Source organism: Rhizoctonia solani, chromosome 13 (genome assembly GCF_016906535.1).
Source record: "Rhizoctonia solani chromosome 13, complete sequence".
NCBI lineage: Eukaryota > Fungi > Basidiomycota > Agaricomycetes > Cantharellales > Ceratobasidiaceae > Rhizoctonia > Rhizoctonia solani.
The window spans coordinates 1,221,485-1,241,233 of record NC_057382.1 but is presented as its reverse complement, the minus strand read 5'-3'; the positions used below and the strand labels follow the sequence as shown (position 1 = coordinate 1,241,233).

The following is a 19,749-nucleotide window of genomic DNA, read 5'->3' as shown; positions in this document are numbered from 1 at the left end:
AGTCGCCGAAATACTAGGCGAGAGAGGCTCACAGGTCGGGTGGCCAATCCCACCTAGCTGCGGGCAAGGCAGGAGGAAGGGGCAGAAAAGAAGGTCCTCTTATTTTCGGTAATAGTTGAGCGAGGATTACGATGGTAGTTGTTATAAGGATATCGATATCCGGGGGTTCTGAGCGAGGTTTGATCGAGCCCAGTCTTTGCTCTCGGTAACACTTGTACCGGGTGTCAACAGCTGCCAAGCAATCAATTGAATTACTGTAAAATTCAAGGCCCTAAGCGCTGGGCGTGGGGAAACCATTTCCTATGTGGTGGAAAAATATCACAAAATATGTAGATTCTACGGTTCAAATTACAGTAAAAGTATCTAGACGAAAACACGTGCTTCAATGCTGCTTCCAGAAAAGGAAATCGATCACGCATCGATCACATAGTGGTAGCGCTGGCACATGACATCACCATAAGTGGTAGATATAAACGTTCATATTCAACCATTTAGGGCTTCGAAAGCTCATAAAAGCTCATATGAAACCAGAGAGGTCGATGGAATGGCCGGGAAGACCACAATAGCTACTCATTGATATACTAACCCCCACTTACTTGTGCCATGGTTGGCCGGGGAATAGGGGGTACACGGGGGTATGCTGTCGTATGTACATAACACGTGCCCACATACACGGAGATTCATCCCTTCCACCGCTACACATCCCGCCTCCATCGTCTTTTATCTACCACATATCTACTATATATGATTTTTGAGTATGTCAAACCCCGTTGAAAATAGCTATCAAGAAGCCAGCCCAAACTTAGCTATAATGGAATCGAGTCACAAACTTTCGTCCATGCGACCCTCTTCGCAGCCTTACGAAGTGTGGGCTGCGTCGTGTCAAGAGATCTACAAAGAAATGCTGGTTGGAGGAAGGACCGAGCTGAAGCGTATGAAGCACTGCACCTTTTGTAGGAAAGCGGTCCGCTTGAGCTCTCGGGGATCAATCGCTTATTGAACACATGAAATCGATAGTGTGCAGGAAAGCTCAACAAAGAATCGAGGGCGGGGTCGCCTTCCCGGATACTCAAACAAGGCAAGACAGTTATGGTAGTACGTCGCTTACGAGGTACGTAGGTATTAGATTCCTTATGAATAATACAGCTAAATGGCCACGGGTTTCCATAACACCTCAATTTATAGCGTCGAATCTTACAACTGTGTCGTGCCCTCATCTTCGACCTCCTCAAAGAGCACTCCCGCAGACTCATTTTCGTGCAACGGAGCCAAAATTGTTTTCGCCGACAGTGTGTGGGCAACCTATCCCTGGCACCTCCACGATCCATCTAATCAGAAATACTCCCCTTCATACTATGTATGCGGTATGAACCGCACAGGAGACATCCTGCACATTCGTAGCCACGCCTGTGTAGGAATTGTACCCAGTCGTCAGTACGAGTGTTGCATCCCATGCGCCGATACTGCACATTCACATGAGGTTGGACTTATGATGAAACGAGTCGAAACTAGGGCACCGCGAACGGGTTGAATCTTATGTATTACTCATGGAGACAACAAAGCGATCTTATAGAAAAGAAAGATGAGGTGAGAAAGAAATGCCAACTTAAGGTAAGCCTCGTCGATAACAGTGGGACGTAGAAGTATTCGATATGGATTTCTTACTTTGACTTCATACAGGATATTGAAGCCGACCACAATATCACATACCTACTTAGGTAGCTTAACGACCAAAAATAGTTCATGCTTGTCCCGGAACGGATGAGGGCTGTTGGCTAAATTTCATAATATTATTGTATGTGGTTCTTATTGATCATGACTCCCATATGTATCTTACACTTATTTCTTGGACGTTGTCGACTTCAATCACCTCTAGAAACGCGCTCCCGGTTAGTGGGAAAGCCTTGAACCGCTGGATAGCATGGAGTTTGATTTTGACAAGGGTTGCACCCGTACATGTATCGCATCTGGGGGCTTAAGTATCATAGTCTAGTGGATTCGAGCTGGTAACATGATTATTGCCTAGGCTCCTCACATCCATCCTTCCCCACGCAATTTGTGCGGAGACTACTGGCCCACAACCCCCTTTATATACGACTGTCGGACCTAACCGGTATATACAGTTTTGTGAGAATACTTGTGAAAGTACGCGCGAGTCCGGTACGTTTTTAGAGTGCAAACTACATAAATTGCCGTGAGGCCCTGGATGTACTATAATCAAGTATCTTGTGTGCGTAATCCCAGAGGGGTTTTATCTCAATTTAGCTTACATTGATATAAATTTGATCTGTGCTACTGGTACTGTATATGTAAACACCAACCCACCTGGGCCAGAGTGATAACAAACAATCCCCGAAGTTCTTTGAAATTTCATACCCGTAGCTAGCGCCCGCCCAAACGACACGCAGATGTATAGATTATTGGTTCGGACATTAACTGTCGGCTACTTTGCCATGGTCATCTCGTACACCACAGTACAGCTGTGCCTGAACTTGTCCCGAAACATATGCCATATCATTTCAATCAACTCATGTTCTCAACCCCTGAGTAGCTTTACCTGGACTGGAGATCGTGCTACACTTCGAGCGGGTCATGGAGATACTTGGAATAGATCCTTGTTTGTATCAAAATTATTCGATACGGCTCCAAAACTCATGGACGTGATGCCATACTACTACCGGGCATCGCATGGGCACGAAAACGAAGATGTGACGGTAGCAACAATTGTCACAAGTAATAGATTTGAGGCATTGGCACGTTTGGTAGAGCAGTACCAAGGTCACAGTCCCCTTTCTGGGGGGGTAAAATGGGAGCTCATACTCTCCCCTATTTTCAGGACCGGTGTCAGCAGCAGTCCACATCTCGTCTACCAACACGACCAGGCGCAACGATCTCCTTGCTTCACTACATGCTATCTACACATCATCGCCACTCTTCTCCCGATGGGTCGACATACATGTCATTGTGGATCAACATGACCGGCAGTTTAATATGTGGCGTAATGTGGCGCGTTTGTATGCTCGAACGGACTGGGTCATGATGCTCGATGTGGATTTTGCAGTGTGTACAGGTGTTAGAGATAGATTCAGGAGCGCCTTAAAAAAGAGGCGAATTCTGGGAGTTGGCTAGGGGCGGTGAGGTTGCATTTGTGGTTCCCGCGTTTGAGTATGTGGTTCAGGAGGACGGGAAAGATTGGAGGACGTTTCCGAGAACTAAGAAGGTTAGGACTACATACTGGTAGCATAAACATACTTACATGGGTGTTACAGGCGTTAATAGAACTTGTCGAATCCAGAAAGATTGCAATGTTTCATCAATCATGGGCTCCCGGGCACAATAGCACAGATTATGGGCACTATTATGCGGCTCAGCCCGGGGAAGTATATCGAGTTACCACATACCAGAAGAGTTACGAACCTTATGTGATTATGCGCCGTGATGGTCCGCCTTGGTAAGCCTCGCGCTGAGGGCCGCTCCAATTTATCTAAGATTACCAAACAGGTGTGACGAGAGATTTATTGGATACGGCGGGAACAAAGCAGCTTGCCTATTCAGCATTTACCTCTCAGGAATCAATTTTTATGTTCTATCCGACGATTTTTGATTCACCAGAGCCACGCGTATGCGGAAGAAACGAGGAAGAACGAGGTGAGTTGTCGTTTGGGCCTTTTCCTATGTATACTTATTGGATCATGGTCCCAGAGAAAAATTAATAAGCAGGTTTATGATGGTTTTAGGAAGGAAATGTGTATCGAGTGAGCTGAGCACAACTCCATAGGGTTTCTTTTTAGCGCTAATAGGATCTGATCGAATAGGCAAATCTCTCAGAGCTTACGTATCAACACACTTCACACCGAGGATAAGTATAATTTACGCCAAGAGTGCATGAAAACTGTAGTGCCCGAGTTTGTTCTGGAGGTGCGTTATAGATAAAACTGTTTTCCAATTTGCATACCCAAGTTAACTATTGGGCTTCCATAGTACCTCGACGAACTTGGTCAAAAAGATCAAAGTAATTGATTTGATGGCAGAATACAATGGGCTGAGAAGCTCCGCACTCCAATCTGTATTTGTATGCGCCTACCTAGATTAATTAAAGAAGTCGCTTCTCGAATTAACAAACCCAGCTGGACTAAGAGTCGACCAATTTTAGAATTCAGCACTTGGAGAAGCGTAAAACTGGACTTACATCACGGACCTCGACGAACTTGGTCAAAAAGATCAAAGTAATTGATTTGATGGCAGAATACAATGGGCTGAGAAGCTCCGCACTCCAATCTGTATTTGTATGCGCCTACCTAGATTAATTAAAGAAGTCGCTTCTCGAATTAACAAACCCACTGGACTAAGAGTCGACCATTTTAGAATTCAGCACTTGGAGAAGCGTAAAACTTGGACTTACATCACGGGCCGAAGGAGAACCTTTTGAGATGTAAGGCTGAGCCAACACACTCGGCAACAGTGACAAGTTTATATCCCTTGGACTTCGCGTAGTTGATGACCCATGGAGTACTTGTTCTGAGCACGTCCCAAGAATGGTCAGAGGGGGACCCGAGAGTCAATATAGGTGGCCTCAGTTTGAGAGACCTAAATCAGAGTTTCAGTGCCTAGCTAAGAGACTCAGAGTGGGTTTGAATCACCGAGGCTCCGTTCCAGTCTTGCGAGTCCAAATCCCAAGTGACCACTATCAGGAACTTGGTAAGCGCAGTTTATGGATATCAAGTAAAAAACAGCATACAGGATTGTCCGAAGGATCCAGCGACGTTCTGAACGTTTGCGTTGTACTCTCCAAAAGGAGGGCGAACAAACGCGGGACGGCACCCGTGATCTTCTTGATGGCATCATTCGCCCTGAGTTCGCGGTATCATTCTTAGTAAAATGCGTACCCGAACGGAATTAAATACAATTACCTCTGGAACTCTGATGTAATTTGGGCGGTGCTCAAGGTTGGAAGATGCAAGTGACTCCAGGTGTGCGACGCAACCTGGTGGCCACGATCGAAGGCATACTTGGCACGATCAGCGTTGGTGGTATCGTAGATGCAATTGTCTGTTATCCGAATTAGTGATCGTTTGGATTTAAAGGAATGATGCTACGCACAGTTCTTTCCGTTGAAGAAGAAAGTGCTGGAACAAGCGAGTATGTAGATTTGTTGGGACAAGTTCCGTTGGTACTTACGCTTTTCCTCCAGCCTTGTCGAGGGTATCTACGATAGTCTTGGTATACGTATTCGGGCCGTCATCGAATCTAATCGTGGGTGAGATGAGGAGAAGAAGATTCATAGCAAGTACCTACGTAATGGCCAGAGTTTTGGGTTGTGTGCAGGTAGTGTACACACGAGCTGCGGCACGATTTTCATGCTCGCTTGGGGAGCTATAAGAGCGTGCGCACATGAGACAAAGAGGGCGCTGGCAATGATGAAAGACGTAGTATGCATCTGAATTCAACCAATTGAGAGAAGATAATGGGGATGAGGTCCTACCCAAGAAAGATATTTAACTGTTGTGAGGCAATGGTTCTAGATCCACTGAAGGATAGGTGGCAACGCGCGAATCCCAACCAAAAGACCGAAGACGGGAGAACCAAACTCCAGGCGACGACGAGCTACAGACTTGACTCAAAATGAGACCTGTGACTACCCGAACATTGCAGCGAACTTTGGGGAATTTGTAGAGTTGTGTTCTGAGCTAGATATTCGCTGGAACGACGGGGAAATTGCTGTCGGTCCGGAAATAAGTCTAAATGGGGAACATGGATAGGAAAGCTCAAGGCTAGACAGTAACTTTTGAGGAAACCAGTGTGAAATGAAGAAGATATGAATAGAGACGCCAAGTCAAATGCTCCTTCAGTTGAGTCGCACTGTTGATTTTGGCCACATGATCATGGCTACTGGGAGAGATTTACAGAAGCAAGCTGAGATGTGTCGCCATCGACGTAGTATGTGTTTGGGCCGGAATTAATCCAAGCATTAGGCTCGGCTCGGATGTTGTCTCAGAACACAAAATTTATATGGCCATCAGAACTCCCCCACGGCACGTACGCTAGATGTGTTCATAACCGGTCAGAGCAAAAGGCAAAGTCGGGGATATTGAATCCGAATGCTGAGTCAGCATGAGCTCTGAAAAGTTTAGCGCCAAGCAAGTCTGCCCTGATTTGCAACTAAGACGAGATACCGCGTATCTTCTGGTATATATTGTATATCCAGGGTGCCTCGGAAATCGGAACTTGCAAAATTAGTGGCTGCCTCAGGTCAATCGGCCATGAGCAAAGCCGAAATTCATTCTTGGGTCAGCACTGCCCAGCATGAAGATGCTAGCGATGATGGGCAAGAGACCGTGGATGTTGCTTCAGTGGCCATAAACGAAGAAGAGGACTGGGCTCATTTTATGGTGATAGCACAGAGGAGACTATTGGGCGATGGAACGCGTGGAAGAATTGAGTTTTGAAGGAGCAATTGGGTGTGGTCGCCAACCGAGGAGGCGAGTGCAATGCGTTTGGCACCTTCTAATGAGTTGCCTAATTTTGAACAGATATATCACAGGAACAGTCCCTAGAGATACTCCATCTGTTGATTCTTACTGTTCCTCGATATTCTGACTCTGATTCTCGAAACGCTGTGCTGGAGTGTGTCAATTCACTGCTTCGGCGAGATGTCTCTCCTGCGACCCCACCTCCCACACCCTCACTCATCAGCCATACGCTCATCGCATGGATCGCAAAAGAGTCTTCCAAACCAATAGCACCTCCAACTACTTTGTACTTCTCACATGGATTGCCGCCGCTTTCTCAGCATGTGCCAAGAGGGATACTTTCTCCTCTGCGAAAACCTTCAAGGTAGTAGTAAATACCATGGCCGTCCTTGCTGATGCTGTATCACGCGGAGGCAAATCTGGAGCAATTCGAAGTGCATTTGTACTTGTTAGAAGAACATTCCGAAATGTGGGTCCCAGGGTTTATACACCGAGTCGCTGCTGGAATTTGAGTTTGCACACAGAATCACGCGCTTATACCCACAGTCGTCGACACACTTTTGGAGACCGCGAAGACAGCTTCAGTACCGCTTAACTACGCAGTATTAATTGGCATTGCCGTGGATGTGTCTCTAAGGGGTTACGCCCCCCCAAACCCAATGACGAGAGTCCTGGACCTACTTACATAGGCTTGATAAAGGTGTGTTGTAACATCACTCGTAGAGTGAATTGTCTGACGTTTGTGCAGGGGAATGTTTTGACTTATTATTCAAACAATGTAATCCTGGCAAAATCTGCGGTTCCAGATTATATCTTGGTAAGGGCGAAGACTACTTGAGCCCTAACAAAATCTCATGATTAAATCTTAGAAATCTTTTCACGACCTGAAAAAACTGCATTACCGAGAAGATTTGACGAATACCGTGGTCCCATCGGCAGAGAAGGCTATCTTAAGATCTCCAGAGGTGTCATTACATGGCAAGCCATTTGGAATCTGCATAATTCACGGCTGGTGTGCTTAATTTATTCCTTACAGTACTTGCCCATTTCTTCTCTTCATTGTCCTATCCACTCTCGCCAGCCCTATTCACGCGCGTTCTCACACCTGCAATAAATGCTACAAAATCCACCAATCCAGTCGCCCGCTCTGGATCCATCCAGGTGGTAAAATCTCTCCTCGCTCCTTCTACTCCCAAACCACAGCTTCCAGGATCTCCGCCCAACACATCTCCAACGACCAACTCAGAGGAGATACATGCACAAAACATTCAGGCCGCACGGGACCTCATTCTTGTCCCGCTTCAGACTGCTAAAACGACCAGCGCAGATCATCGCGCGACATTAGGTGCCATTTCTTCTGCATTACCTAAATCACAGGGGAAAACGATTGACGTATTAAGTTCGGTTGTCCCTGGCGTCGCAAAGGATGGGAAGGAAGATGGATGGCCTCCGGTAGGAGCTTTGTTGAAAAGTATGTCTGTACCTCTCACAATTCTGTGGTCGGATCACTGATCTGTCTTGCCTGCACAGCCGAAATGAGGAGATACCAAAAGAAGTGGTCACGCACTTACCAAAGAGATGGGAAGTTCCAAAATACCAGTTCGGCGAGCGGCATGCGGCGGCTGTCGGAATGCACTTTGGGAGCTTGCAAGCCAGAACGAATCGTGGACTCCGGCTGCTGCTTCATGCCTTGTTGCCCTTTCTCCGGCTTTTGAAAACAATCTGAAAACGGCATCGGCGACGCCGTTGAATCTTCCTGCTGGTCCGTTAGAGGGCTATGTTGCTGCGATAGGGTTCGCGAAAGGTGGAAAGGATGGGATCGGTATGTCTTTCTCGAATACTGGTTATCGTTTTGTAACACCGTGTGGCGGGTTTAGCATCGAAGAACCCAGTACTCACTGGGATTGCTGGTACTGCTGCCAAACCCTCGTTTTTGCTCTGGGACAAGGTTTGGGAAAGGTGAACGACCCAGTGGAGGAAATATGGCTTCTTCGCGCAGCCATTGCGACACTCGAATGGTTCGAGGAAAGCAATGCGAAAAAGGCCGAGGGAGTAAAGTAAGTTCGGAATGCAGGCATTGCGACACTCGAATGGTTCGAGGAAAGCAATGCGAAAAAGGCCGAGGGAGTAAAGTAAGTTCGGAATGACAGGCATTGCCCCTGTTTAACTAAAACGCATATATCGTGTATAGATCTGCTCTTGGAGGGATTTTTGTTTATTGCGCAGTCCGTTCGACCCATCACAATACCCGGAGGCTCGCACTCGAAAATTTATCAAAGCTTTCCCAACGCTTCCCGAAATCGGTTATACCCCTTGTTGTGGAAGCCATTGTCGCCGCAACCGAAACCAAGCCTAAAGCTGCTCCAACTACCAGCACAGTACTTTGGCATCTACTGCAAAACCAGCTACCGGGGCAAAGGCACCTGTTAAACCAACAGCAACACCGGTAGCGAAGGCATCCACTCCAGCCACAAAGCCTGCAGCCACCGTCAGACGAAGGTCCACAAAACACAAGCCGTCCCAATCCTATCACTATTTTGCAAGCCAAGCTCTCTGCACTTTTGGCTTCCATCACACCTAGTGCTGAACATGTCGAAGAGCCATTGAGGGGCGATCTGGTGGTCGAGATGGTGGGAGTTGCTCATCGGGATGCTGTTTGTGAGTGGTTTGGCCGGGAGGAAATCCATCAGAGTAACTGATAAACCACTGTTTAGCCTCCCCCCAGCGACAGCTCTGGTAGATCTTTGCTTACGCGCTAAATTGGACCCTCATATTCTGGTGACGAGAAAGGTAGACCGACTTTTGGAGCTTGTTTTGCTGAAGCAGGGGGAGCATGTGAGTATTGATCTATTCTATTGTCAAACGATCTGACCGTGTTTCAAGTCCGAAGAAACTACAAAGAGTGCATATCGTGCGCTTAGCTCCATCGTCTTTATTGCTCCCTCGATCGTACTTCCACACGTGATCAGTGAGATTCGGCAGTCCTTGGCTCCATCTCAGGTCGAGGCACTAGGCGCGGTGGACTTTGCAATTTGGAGGACTCCGAAGGGGACTATGTTCCATGACGGTGAGCATTCTTTTCAAAAATAATTAGGACGACTCTAACGCCGGGTAGTCCTTGCGAACAAAAAGGGGCCGGTGCTGAATAACAAGAGCAAGGATGCGGATATAGAAAAGTGGGAAGCCGAACTGCGCAAAACTCTCGAGAATAAGAAGGGAGCGGCAACCAAAGCCTGTCGAAACAGGAGCAAGCCAAGTTAATGCCAGCTAGAAAAAGAAGATACCACCCGCTCGAATGTTCAGCGCGTGAAAGATGACATGTTGCGCGGTCTGGCATTAATCAAGAGCCTTGTTGCTGCTGGTGTCCCTGAACTGAGCGTCCATGTTGCTAGTATTGCGAAGCTTTTATTGGACGGCGCGTTGAAGAAAGGAAGCTCCCTTGTAGGAGGTGAAGCTTTTGAGACGTACTTGGTAACCAATCTGGTCATGTTTGATGCTTGCTACTAATTATCATTTTTCTAGGACCTGGCAAACATGTGTTCAGACCGGTTGGATGTTTTCAAGAGGTGGATTGGGGTTGCGACCTTGCGTGTTTTTGATGTTCCCGACGTGCCTGAAGAACTCAAGTTGGAGCCACTTGCTGGTATGCATGTAGAGTTATGCCGTGGCATGTATTGATAACCTTTTGGACCAGGTCTTATTGTTCGAGTACTTTATCGACTTCGCTCTTTATCCGAAAAGGCCCCTTTCGATCCATCAACATACGCATATACGTCTCCATTCATCGACCATGTTATCCGTTCAGGGGGTATTTCGACTGCAACTCCGGAGGAAGCACTCGAACAAGTTAGTTTAGCTATGGATATCATTCAATTCCATTGTGGAGAGTGTGAGTCTGCGGCTAGTTGTCTACAGCGAGGTTTTAATTGTTTCCAGTTTCCGATCCTGCGTACCCACGTATAGAGGCGGCTCGTAGCCTCATTCATATTATTGGGACTGTGCCGAAGATCGCTAAGAACGCAGTGTCGGCTCTTGTTGACTTGGGACAATCCATCTCTGCTAACGTCACAGAAGAGGAAACTAATGTTTTACTACGGAGCACCCTTGCGCAAGAGGCTTATGTTCGAAATGCGTGCTTACAAGCTCTACAGGTAAACTAAGCATTTTTCTGGGACTGTGTACACCGCTCACCTCGAATGATACAGCCGTTCGATCTAACGGAATTGGATTGGTCTCCCGAAATCTGGATTGCTTGCCATGATGAAGACGAACAAAACGCCCGTCTTGCTCGTCATCTTTGGGAAGAATGGATTAGATATTCCAAGTGGCTACATAACAGAACTCCTGCCTTTCCTAGGTGCGAAACAATTATGGTTCATAATCCGCACTAATTTAAAGCACTTGTAGATCATGAAAATAAGTATGTGCGCACCGCAGCTGGGGAAGCTATTGCAGAGTCTGTGTCCACGCTCCCAGAAACATTACCCCAATTGATGTTGACCCTGAGGAATTCTATCGCGAAAAGGTAGAGTTATTGATTTGATTTTGTTACGGCCCACTTAATCTCGACCATAAATAGGCCAAGATCCTTGCTCCAGAATTTGACGAATACGTAAGTTATTACTTACACACAACCTTGATTTGGCCTCACAAATATGCCCAGGGTATGGTCATCGAATCGAGTTTGGATAGGGCCGATCCCTGGCCAGCGCGAGCTGCAATTGCGAACACCTTCCGGCACCTCGCACCTTACTTCACTGAAACAGAGGTCGTACCTTTCTTCGAGTTCTTGATCAAGGATGAGGCTTTGGGCGATCGCCATGCCGCCGTTCGGAGAAACATGCTAGACGCAGGTATAGACCTCCATGGCGACAAAAAACTTCAAGAATGATTGAGATGTTCGAGAAATACCTGTCAAGCCCATCGAGTGGAACAGATACAAGCGATAATATCCGAGGCTGTGGTTGTTCTATTTGGACGGCACGCAGGTCACTTGGAAGCCTCCGACCCCCGGGTACCTCAAGTCGTCGTCGTTGGTGGAGGCACTCAAAACACCATCAGAGGTTGTTCAAATTGCTGTAGCAGATTGCTTGCCTGGCTTGGTCAAACTTATGAAAGCAAGGCTACCTAAGCTCGTTGATCAGCTCTTTGACGAACTTGTCAACGGGGCTAAATACGCCCAACGGCGAGGAGCTGCCTATGGGCTCGCTGAGTACTTAAAGGGCGAGGAATCATTGGATTTAAAGAGTTTGATATCGTTGGTCGATTGCGGCGTGCGATGGATGACAAGAAGCGGTTTGAGGCTCGCCAAGGAGCAGTCTTTGTCTTTGAAACGCTTTCAGCCACACTGGGAAGACTGTTTGAGCCATACATTCCACTTATTCTTCCATTACTTCTTGGAGCCTTTGGAGATGGAACGCCAGATGTTCGAGAGGCAACAATCGATGCTTCGAAAGTTATTATGGCGAACATGTCCGGTTATGGTGTCAAATTAATCTTGCCTACACTATTGGAAACACTCGAGGAAAAGCAGTGGCGGACGAAAAAAGGTCTATCGAATTGCTTGGATCCATGGCTTACTGTGCTCCGAAGCAGTTGTCCGTTTCGCTACCTACAGTCATTCCCCAGCTTACAAAGCTTGAAGCAGTTCGGAGAAGTTATCAACAACCCTGAAATTCAGTCATTGGTGCCTACACTACTCAAGGCTATGGTGGACCCCGACAAAACTTCGAATGCATTGACCAATCTACTGAAAACTTCGTTTGTTCATTATATTGACTCTCCATCGCTGGCTTTGGTGAGCGAAATATTTGGTCGCTCTGCTCTCCTTTTTTTAACTGGTTTTGCAGCTGATACCCATTATCGTTCGAGGACTAAAGAGCGCTCATCTGACACTAAACGAGCTGTCAAATCGTTGGCAATTTATCCTCTTTGACCGATTCAAAGGATTTATTCCATACCTATCACAACTAATGCCACTTGTCCATATCGTTTTGGTCGATCCTGTACCCGAAGCACGAGCAACGGCCGCGAAAGCGCTTGGAACTCTGATCGAGCGTCTTGGAGAGGCCAATTTCCCTGATATGGTCGAGAATCTCTTACAGACACTTAAAACCGATACATCTGGTGTTGATAGGCAGGGTGCTGCTCAAGGTCTCTCAGAGGTGCTTTCCGGCCTTGGTATGGAGCGCATGGAAGGTTTGCTGCCTGAAGTTATTGCCAGTATTAGCAGCCCAAGGCCCTATGTTCGCGAAGGATTTATGTCCTTGCTTGTGTATCTTCCTGCGACATTTGGCCATCGATTCACCCCTCATCTATCGCGTATTATTCCACCGATTCTCAGTGGATTGGCAGACTCGGAAGAAAGCGTTCGCTCAGCATCAATGAAGGCCGGTCGAATGATTGTGACTAACTACAGCTCCAAAGCCATCGATTTGCTTCTTCCAGAGCTCGAGAAAGGCATGTTTGATTCTGGTTGGCGCATTAGGGTAAGTCATACCTCATCGCCCATCAATACTTTTTAACAAGGCCCTTGTAGCACTCTTCCATCACTCTTGTCGGAGAACTACTCTTCCGTGTGTCCGGTATCAGCGGAAAAGCAGAAATCGAAGAGGACGAAGAGGAAGCTATCGATACTACCGCGGCCGAGAGCTCGCGGCGTGCGCTCACTGAGGCACTCGGCAAGGAGCGTAGGGACCGTATCCTTGCAGCTCTGTATATCGTTCGTCAAGATGCTGTTGCAGCCGTTCGTGTTGCTTCGATTCATATCTGGAAGGCACTCGTCGCCAACACACCTAGAACTGGTAAGATCAGGTACATGTATGCGTCCTTCTCATTAAATATCGCATAATAGTTCGCGACCTGCTCCCAACGCTCATCGACCAGATCGTCAATCTCCTGGCAAGCCCAGATTCAGACCAGCGCGAGGTACGAAATCTCGGATAGGACAGAGCTGCAATTGATTTTGTTTCAGACGGCAGGCAGGACTATTGCAGAACTGTGCCGCAAACTCGGCGAAAAGATCCTTGGAGAAATTGTACCATTGTTGCGCACCGCGGCTACTTCGCCCAATCCTGCTACTCGCGAGGGTGTCTGCCTGGTTCTCACAGAAATTATGCTCAACACGACAGAATCTCAGCGCGAAGGCCACGAAGCAGAAATCACCGCCGCTGTTCGTGTCTCGTTAGTCGATTCCGAACCAGCAGTGCGAGCCGCGGCAGCTCAGGCATTCGATGTATTACAAGAACATCTTGGTGCCCAGGCTATCGATCAGACTATTCCAACCCTGCTGGAGGCGCTACGAGACTCGAGCGACAGTTCGGGTACGGCTTTACAAGCGCTCAAGGAGGTTATGATGGTAAATTATAACCCTAAAATGTTAAGGTTGTTTATTAACAATACATACAGGTCCGAGCTACAACTGTATTCCCTGTTCCATTCCAGCAAGCGATTGACGGCCTTGGTCAAGTCTCTCGAAACGGAAAAAGACGAAGAGACACGAGAGGCAGTCAGCGAAGCTACTACTGCCCTACTTGCATCGATTTCAGATGCCGAAGGTCTGAATACATTGATGATGCTCCTGCTCAGCTGGTCAGTATGGGCAATCTACACTGTTGCTTTCACTGACACTGTGCGCATAGGGTGAAACACGACAGCCCTCGCCGCCGCATAAGCGCTCTCGAATTCTTTGGTATATTTTGCAAGAATACCGAGTTGGACTTTGAGATCTACAGGGTAGACTGGATCCGAGTGCTTGTCCCCATGCTTGATGACTCGGACGAAAGCGTGATCGAACCGGCGTGGAACGCGCTGGACGAATTCGTCAAATCTCTCGGCAAAGATGATCTAGAGGGCCTTTCGGTTCCGCTCCGTCGTGCACTTGAATCGACGGGTGCACCAGGGAGATATGTTCCTGGCCTCGGACTGCCCAAGGGCTTGTCCCCATTACTTCCTATTATCTTTGCGGGTCTTACGACAGGGAACAGCGAACAACGCGAACAATCAGCATACGCCATCGGAGACCTTGTCACACGTACTGAAGAATCAGCACTCAAGCCATTCACAACGCAACTCACGGGTCCCCTCATTCGTGTTATTACACAAGCGACGACCTATCCACCAGCCGTCAAGAGTGCGATCTTTGAAAGTAGACTCCGATGAGGTTGACGAGCGGCACATAGTCACTACCGGAACAATGCTCGAGTTAGAGTGGCGAGCAGATAGAACGCGATGGGAACATACACTTTTGGTTCCACAGGACTGAGCGCCATCATCAATTTAATCGCAATCCTAAATAACCCCCGTCTCTGCCCCCATCGCGTAAATTAAAGCATTACGAAGAGTGAAAAGGGATTACACACTATTGACCATCTCAACATACTCGGCCTCGGTCGGACATTCGAGCGTATCCTCCATAACAAGTCTAACCCCTGCCTCGATGGAGATTTAAAAGTTCTTCAGTAACGACCTTGTCTAAATCTTTTGTCCTGTCCGATGCTTTTTAAAAAATCCAATGGCATCAGTATCCAGAAAATACATTCAAGATAAATAAATAAAGAAAAGAAAACTAGACACACATCCCAGTCTCGCAACTTGAAACAACTCTTGGTACGCCAAGAAATAAACATAATTCGCAGTATTAATCGTTTGCGGAATTCCGTAAATCTTGTGTGCGACGGGTGCACCACGACGGAGCTGAGAATCGTCTTCGACGTCGTCCATCCTGCGCCCGACAAAACACATACAAGTTAAGTTGTTAATTCCTCAAACCCCATAGTGAGGGCACCGAATAAAGGGGGGGAGGAAAGAGGGAAAGAAAGATAGGAAGGGAGGGGGGTAACAAGAGAGAGAGAAAAAAAGGCAACGCACATCAAACTCGCATTATGCAACATATTCACCACTTTACCCACAATCGCCAGTTCACGTTCGCCGACTTGGAGCCAGAGGTTAAACGCCTCGATCAGGTGCGAACGCATGTCTTTGCCGGGATTGGACGTGAGGTACGTAAACGGTTCTAGCAGGTGCTGTTGAGTTTTGTCAGTTTAGAATGCGTTGAACCAACTCTTTTTTTCTTTTTTTTGGGTATAGTAGGCAGGACTTACGCTCTCGGATTCAGGACGCCATGGGTTCGGAGCGGAGAGGAGAGGAAGGATGTGGTCGTAATCTGGCCGAGTCGAGTCCATTGCAATTATATTACTTAATAAACGGGGAACACGGCGATTGGAAGAGTACTGCCGCTGCTGTGGTCGACGTTACGAGGCTAATAATAAAGGGGCACTATAGAGACCTCGCACTACCAGAAGGAGCTTTATATCAAGAAAGAGAGGGACCGAGCGCGCGCGTCAAGTCGTGGCGCGAGAAACCGCAGCCTTAATAAAGCACTTGTAGACTATTTTGGAAAGACCACCCTTGATCGTGACATGGGGTCCACGATCAAGCGCCATTAGACCATGGGCGGTAGATCAATCCAGGATTTTTTCATTATGAATTTTAGATCCAAACGTGTTCCGAACAAGAATAGCGCGTTTCATATGCTTTTCTATTCTTGGCTTTTGTTTTCGGGAGGACTCGCCTTTGGGCGTGTTGGTCGAGTGTCAAATGACGAGGTGACGGACGATCGAATATAAATAAAATAAAGCTGCATGCAGGACAAGTGTGTAAGTAACAAGGCAACAAAAAGAGGAAAGGGTCCGTATGTGCTAGTAATAGTATATGAATGAGATCCGACGCGGGAGAATGGAGGCCGAGGATCTAATGCGAACTGAACATGGGGGATGGGTCAATCGCGAGACTGGGAATACGATAGGAGCACCAAGAACAAGCGTGGGGTCGAATCAAATCGCGAAAAATCCCAAGAGTGCGGCTGCCAACCCCCAACCGAGTTCTCCCACTTGTCGTGAGGCAGCTGCTGCGTTGGGTGTGGTTGTAGCCGTCGTCGTGGGTGTGGTGAGGGTGCGCCGGTGGGTGGGGACACGCTACTGCTCGCGCGATGTAGATGATGGAGCAGGAGGTAGGTTAAACTGACGAGACGATGTGCAGAATTGCTATGTGGATGAATGGTGAGTGGGATGGACAAGGGAGCAAACGATGGTATGACGTACTTGGCCGTAATTCTCGGCGCTGGACAGGTCCTGGGGACAATTTGATGCTACGCATTGGACAAGACCTGAGCGGAATTGTGTACTAGGACAGATATAAGCCCAATGACATCAGAGGAACAAGGGCGCACCTGTTGCAGTAGCAGTTGACATCATAATAGTCGAGCAGTTTGCCTGGGAAATCGAGACCTGAAGAATTGGCCACTGCATGACCGGTCAGTACAAATAACACTAAAAGACACAGATGACTTGCCGCAAGTAGAAGCCCCACCCAAGGATGGATAACTGGTCGTGGTTGGAGTGGTGGAAGTAGCACTCAGAGTCGCAGTCGAGTTTAGACTGCCACTCGCAGTAATAGTCCCATTGACAGAGCTGGATGGCAGTGCAGTACCACTGGTGGTAACAGTATCACTGACAGTACGAGTAACAGACCCAGTCGGAGCCGTCTCGGTCGGGGGAATAGGCGTCTGGGCACTCGCAATCGCTGCAAACAGACCAAGCACAACAAACCGAGTGGAAAATCGCATGCTGAATGAACGTGTGTCTAATAATATATCTATGTATATAATGTAAGTACACCGCCAATAAGAGACCCACCCCCGACTTGCCTTGTCGTTTTTCAAAAGTGATCAACACCAGCACAGCGACGCAAACCGGACAACGGATCAAAACGACGAATGACTAATCGTATCGGGCGTCACGTGGTGGCACGATCACGTGCAATGAGGATCTCGATCTTGCAGTCTCGGTCAACAAGACCGCACTACTCATCCGTGACGTCCTTGATCTCGACCTCCATCTCCGTCTTCTCGTGGCGTGCTTGCTTTCGTCCTCGGCCTTTACTTCGATTTTCTAGCATGCCTCCCAGGTCGAAAAAGTCAAAGCCTGCTTCGACCCATTCGTCTTCTCCTTCCAAGGCAAAGCCCGCTGAGGATGCCAAGGTGGAAGACATAGAGTCTGGAGAAAGCTCAAGATACCAAGTCCGAGACTCATACTGAGCAAGATACGACTAAAGACCCGAAAGACAGCAAAGACGAGGAAAACTACCTCGACGATGCTCCGCGTGCTTCTCAATCCAACGCCGAGTCCAGTCCGACCAAGGCCAAGGCAACCGCCAAACCAGAAACCGCGGCTCATACGGGAGAAGAGACAGCGCTCGTATGTTTTTTTTTTGTCTATCCACGTGTGGGTTGACTTGACTTGAATTATGATTGTAGAATCGCGACCATGTTTGGTGTAACCAAGAAAGCTCGGGCTTCGTCCCCTGCTTCAGCGCGCTCTTCGTCCCCGGCCCCAGGCGATCAACCAAGCACAAGCGCCGGCTCAAAGAGAACTGTCAATGGCGTCACAGCGCTCAAGTACATTCCGTTTTCGATGGACAACTTTATTGCCGGATTAAACGACGAGCAAAAGAAGCTGTTACAGCTCGAGTGCGAGACGCTAAACAAAGTTTGGTTAGTCTCGTTGATCACATTCTGGACCGATTCCTCTTTTGGAAGTAGCTCTAATATGGTTACTTGCTCAGGTTCAAAGTCCTCCAAGACGAACTTACGAAGCCGTACTTTATCAAGCTCAAGCAATTCTTGTGGGAAGAGGGAATCAAGGACCCAGAGACGCTTTGTACCAAGATTTACCCGCCAGGTACGTCTTACGTTTTAACTTGCGATGCCCCTGAGCTTCGGCACCGACGTCATTAATCACTTGGATGCTTTTACTGACTTGGTTGGATATAGCAAAGGACATTTACTCGTGGTCTCGCTGTACCCCACTCGGACGCGTCAAAGTCGTGATTATTGGTCAAGATCCATATCACGGCCCCAAACAAGCTCACGGTACGTCTCCGTTACCTTCATCTCTCATGTATGCTAACAGCTCCCCAATAACAGGTCTATGCTTTTCCGTCCGTCCGGGTGTACAAGTTCCTCTTCCCTACGCAACGTATGTTCTTCGCCTCCCTTTACTTTACTTTAATACTGAGCGACAAGACAGATGTACAAGGAAATCAAATCGACCTATCCTTCTTTCGAACCTCCCAAGCACGGGTACCTAACGAGCTGGCGAATCAAGGTGTCCTCTTGCTCAATACTTCCCTTACCGTTAGAGCAAGTCAGGCAGGGAGCCATGCAGGCAAGGGGTGGGAGACGTTTACAGACGCAGTTGTCAAGGTTTGTTACTTTTTTCAATTCTTAAGTGATGGAGCTTTGACGGGCTGGATTGTAATAGGCTGTAGATAAATACGGTGGCGCGAGTCTTTCGGGCTCAAATGGCGTTGGTCGGGTGTGGTGTTTATGGCTTGGGGTGCGTGGGCTGGTAAGCGTGTTGCTGGGTTAGACAAGGTATGATTGTTGCTCGTATTTCAGCCGCATTTATTGATATTTTTCTTATTCTCGCTTGTTTCTTGTATACACAGAAAAAGCATCACATTCTAACAAGCGCTGTAAGTTCGTTTTATTCTACTCTAAGAAAAAAGCTCTAAAGTGATCGACTTTCGTAGCACCCCTCGCCTCTAAGCGCAAGCAAAGGTTTCCTCGGAAACGGACACTTTAAAAAGGCCAACGACTGGTTGGAACAGCGCTATGGCATTGATAGCACCATCGATTGGTGCAGCCTCGATGAATGCCAAGGAAGGAGGCGATGGGAACTAACATGTGCATTTTTTTCATGTGTTTTGATTACTTGCCGTTTGGACTGGAACACGCCCGCACAACTCGATTTTGCTTTTCCAGTAGTTTTATACATGCGCATGAGACGGCCCTTGAATGTTGTTGTTTTATTTATTGTGACAGTGCTGTGTATAGTTTTTTTGTGTACATTTGTAGTTAATCTAATTCACCTCGACCGGTTATTCTTGTGTGACCAGGTCCGTTCAGTAAGAACATGGAGTAGGTGCGCTCGGGTAGTTTCATCCTGTATGCTACTTAGGATTTAGAACGTTTACGCAACCTCTATATCCACTAATATGAGAGCGTTTACATTTGGAATAGAGAACGATCTTTGATTATGAACATGTCGTTGGATTGTAGCCCGACATCAGTTCCTTCAATTGAGCTTCCCTCTTCAAACATCTCCAAGTGACCTTGAGAGTTTGTGCCACCGTCCCTTTGGACGCTTCCTTCATCTCCTTTTTCCTCGTTGCCTCGGCTTCACTACCTAACTCGACACCCGGCAGGGGAAAGAGGAAA

General features: G+C 47.7%; 6 protein-coding genes across 6 annotated transcripts; 3 read left to right on the top strand and 3 right to left on the bottom strand.

Annotated features, from left to right (window-relative positions):
• Positions 1–2,654: 2,654 nt before the first annotated feature.
• Positions 2,655–3,604, top strand: RhiXN_07219 (Glycosyl-transferase for dystroglycan; the record flags this gene model as incomplete). The annotated part of the gene is made up of 5 exons (XM_043327035.1): positions 2,655–2,778; positions 2,837–3,060; positions 3,122–3,220; positions 3,270–3,451; positions 3,502–3,604. The coding sequence occupies 5 exons, from the start codon at positions 2,655–2,657 to the stop codon at positions 3,602–3,604; spliced, it is 732 nt and encodes a 243-aa protein (XP_043185507.1).
• Positions 3,605–4,403: 799 nt separating this feature from the next.
• RhiXN_07218 (chitin deacetylase) lies at positions 4,404–5,393 on the bottom strand (the record flags this gene model as incomplete). The annotated part of the gene is made up of 7 exons (XM_043327034.1): positions 4,404–4,587; positions 4,641–4,684; positions 4,739–4,850; positions 4,911–5,049; positions 5,101–5,126; positions 5,179–5,247; positions 5,296–5,393. 7 exons carry the CDS (start codon positions 5,391–5,393, stop codon positions 4,404–4,406), a joined length of 672 nt encoding a protein of 223 aa, XP_043185506.1.
• An 867-nt stretch (positions 5,394–6,260) lies between these two features.
• Positions 6,261–14,630, top strand: RhiXN_07217 (translational activator gcn1; the record flags this gene model as incomplete). Its single annotated transcript, XM_043327033.1, has 23 exons — positions 6,261–6,426; positions 7,507–7,941; positions 8,011–8,527; positions 8,576–8,602; positions 8,662–8,848; positions 8,921–9,128; positions 9,196–9,305; positions 9,354–9,537; positions 9,586–9,726; positions 9,784–9,941; positions 9,993–10,113; positions 10,165–10,359; positions 10,407–10,621; positions 10,676–10,827; positions 10,926–10,995; positions 11,050–11,082; positions 11,134–11,323; positions 11,693–12,267; positions 12,320–12,958; positions 13,009–13,273; positions 13,324–13,397; positions 13,444–14,060; positions 14,111–14,630. The coding sequence occupies 23 exons, from the start codon at positions 6,261–6,263 to the stop codon at positions 14,628–14,630; spliced, it is 5,799 nt and encodes a 1,932-aa protein (XP_043185505.1).
• A 262-nt stretch (positions 14,631–14,892) lies between these two features.
• RhiXN_07216 (farnesyl-diphosphate synthase) lies at positions 14,893–15,652 on the bottom strand (the record flags this gene model as incomplete). The annotated part of the gene is made up of 4 exons (XM_043327032.1): positions 14,893–14,966; positions 15,047–15,192; positions 15,339–15,493; positions 15,572–15,652. The coding sequence occupies 4 exons, from the start codon at positions 15,650–15,652 to the stop codon at positions 14,893–14,895; spliced, it is 456 nt and encodes a 151-aa protein (XP_043185504.1).
• A 792-nt stretch (positions 15,653–16,444) lies between these two features.
• On the bottom strand, positions 16,445–17,094 carry RhiXN_07215 (CFEM domain protein; the record flags this gene model as incomplete). Its single annotated transcript, XM_043327031.1, has 4 exons — positions 16,445–16,513; positions 16,571–16,652; positions 16,699–16,771; positions 16,839–17,094. The coding sequence occupies 4 exons, from the start codon at positions 17,092–17,094 to the stop codon at positions 16,445–16,447; spliced, it is 480 nt and encodes a 159-aa protein (XP_043185503.1).
• Positions 17,095–17,424: 330 nt separating this feature from the next.
• Positions 17,425–18,772, top strand: RhiXN_07214 (Uracil DNA glycosylase superfamily; the record flags this gene model as incomplete). The annotated part of the gene is made up of 9 exons (XM_043327030.1): positions 17,425–17,508; positions 17,549–17,725; positions 17,813–18,021; positions 18,093–18,208; positions 18,301–18,399; positions 18,454–18,505; positions 18,553–18,609; positions 18,669–18,732; positions 18,767–18,772. The coding sequence occupies 9 exons, from the start codon at positions 17,425–17,427 to the stop codon at positions 18,770–18,772; spliced, it is 864 nt and encodes a 287-aa protein (XP_043185502.1).
• Between the last annotated feature and the right edge of the window lie 977 nt (positions 18,773–19,749).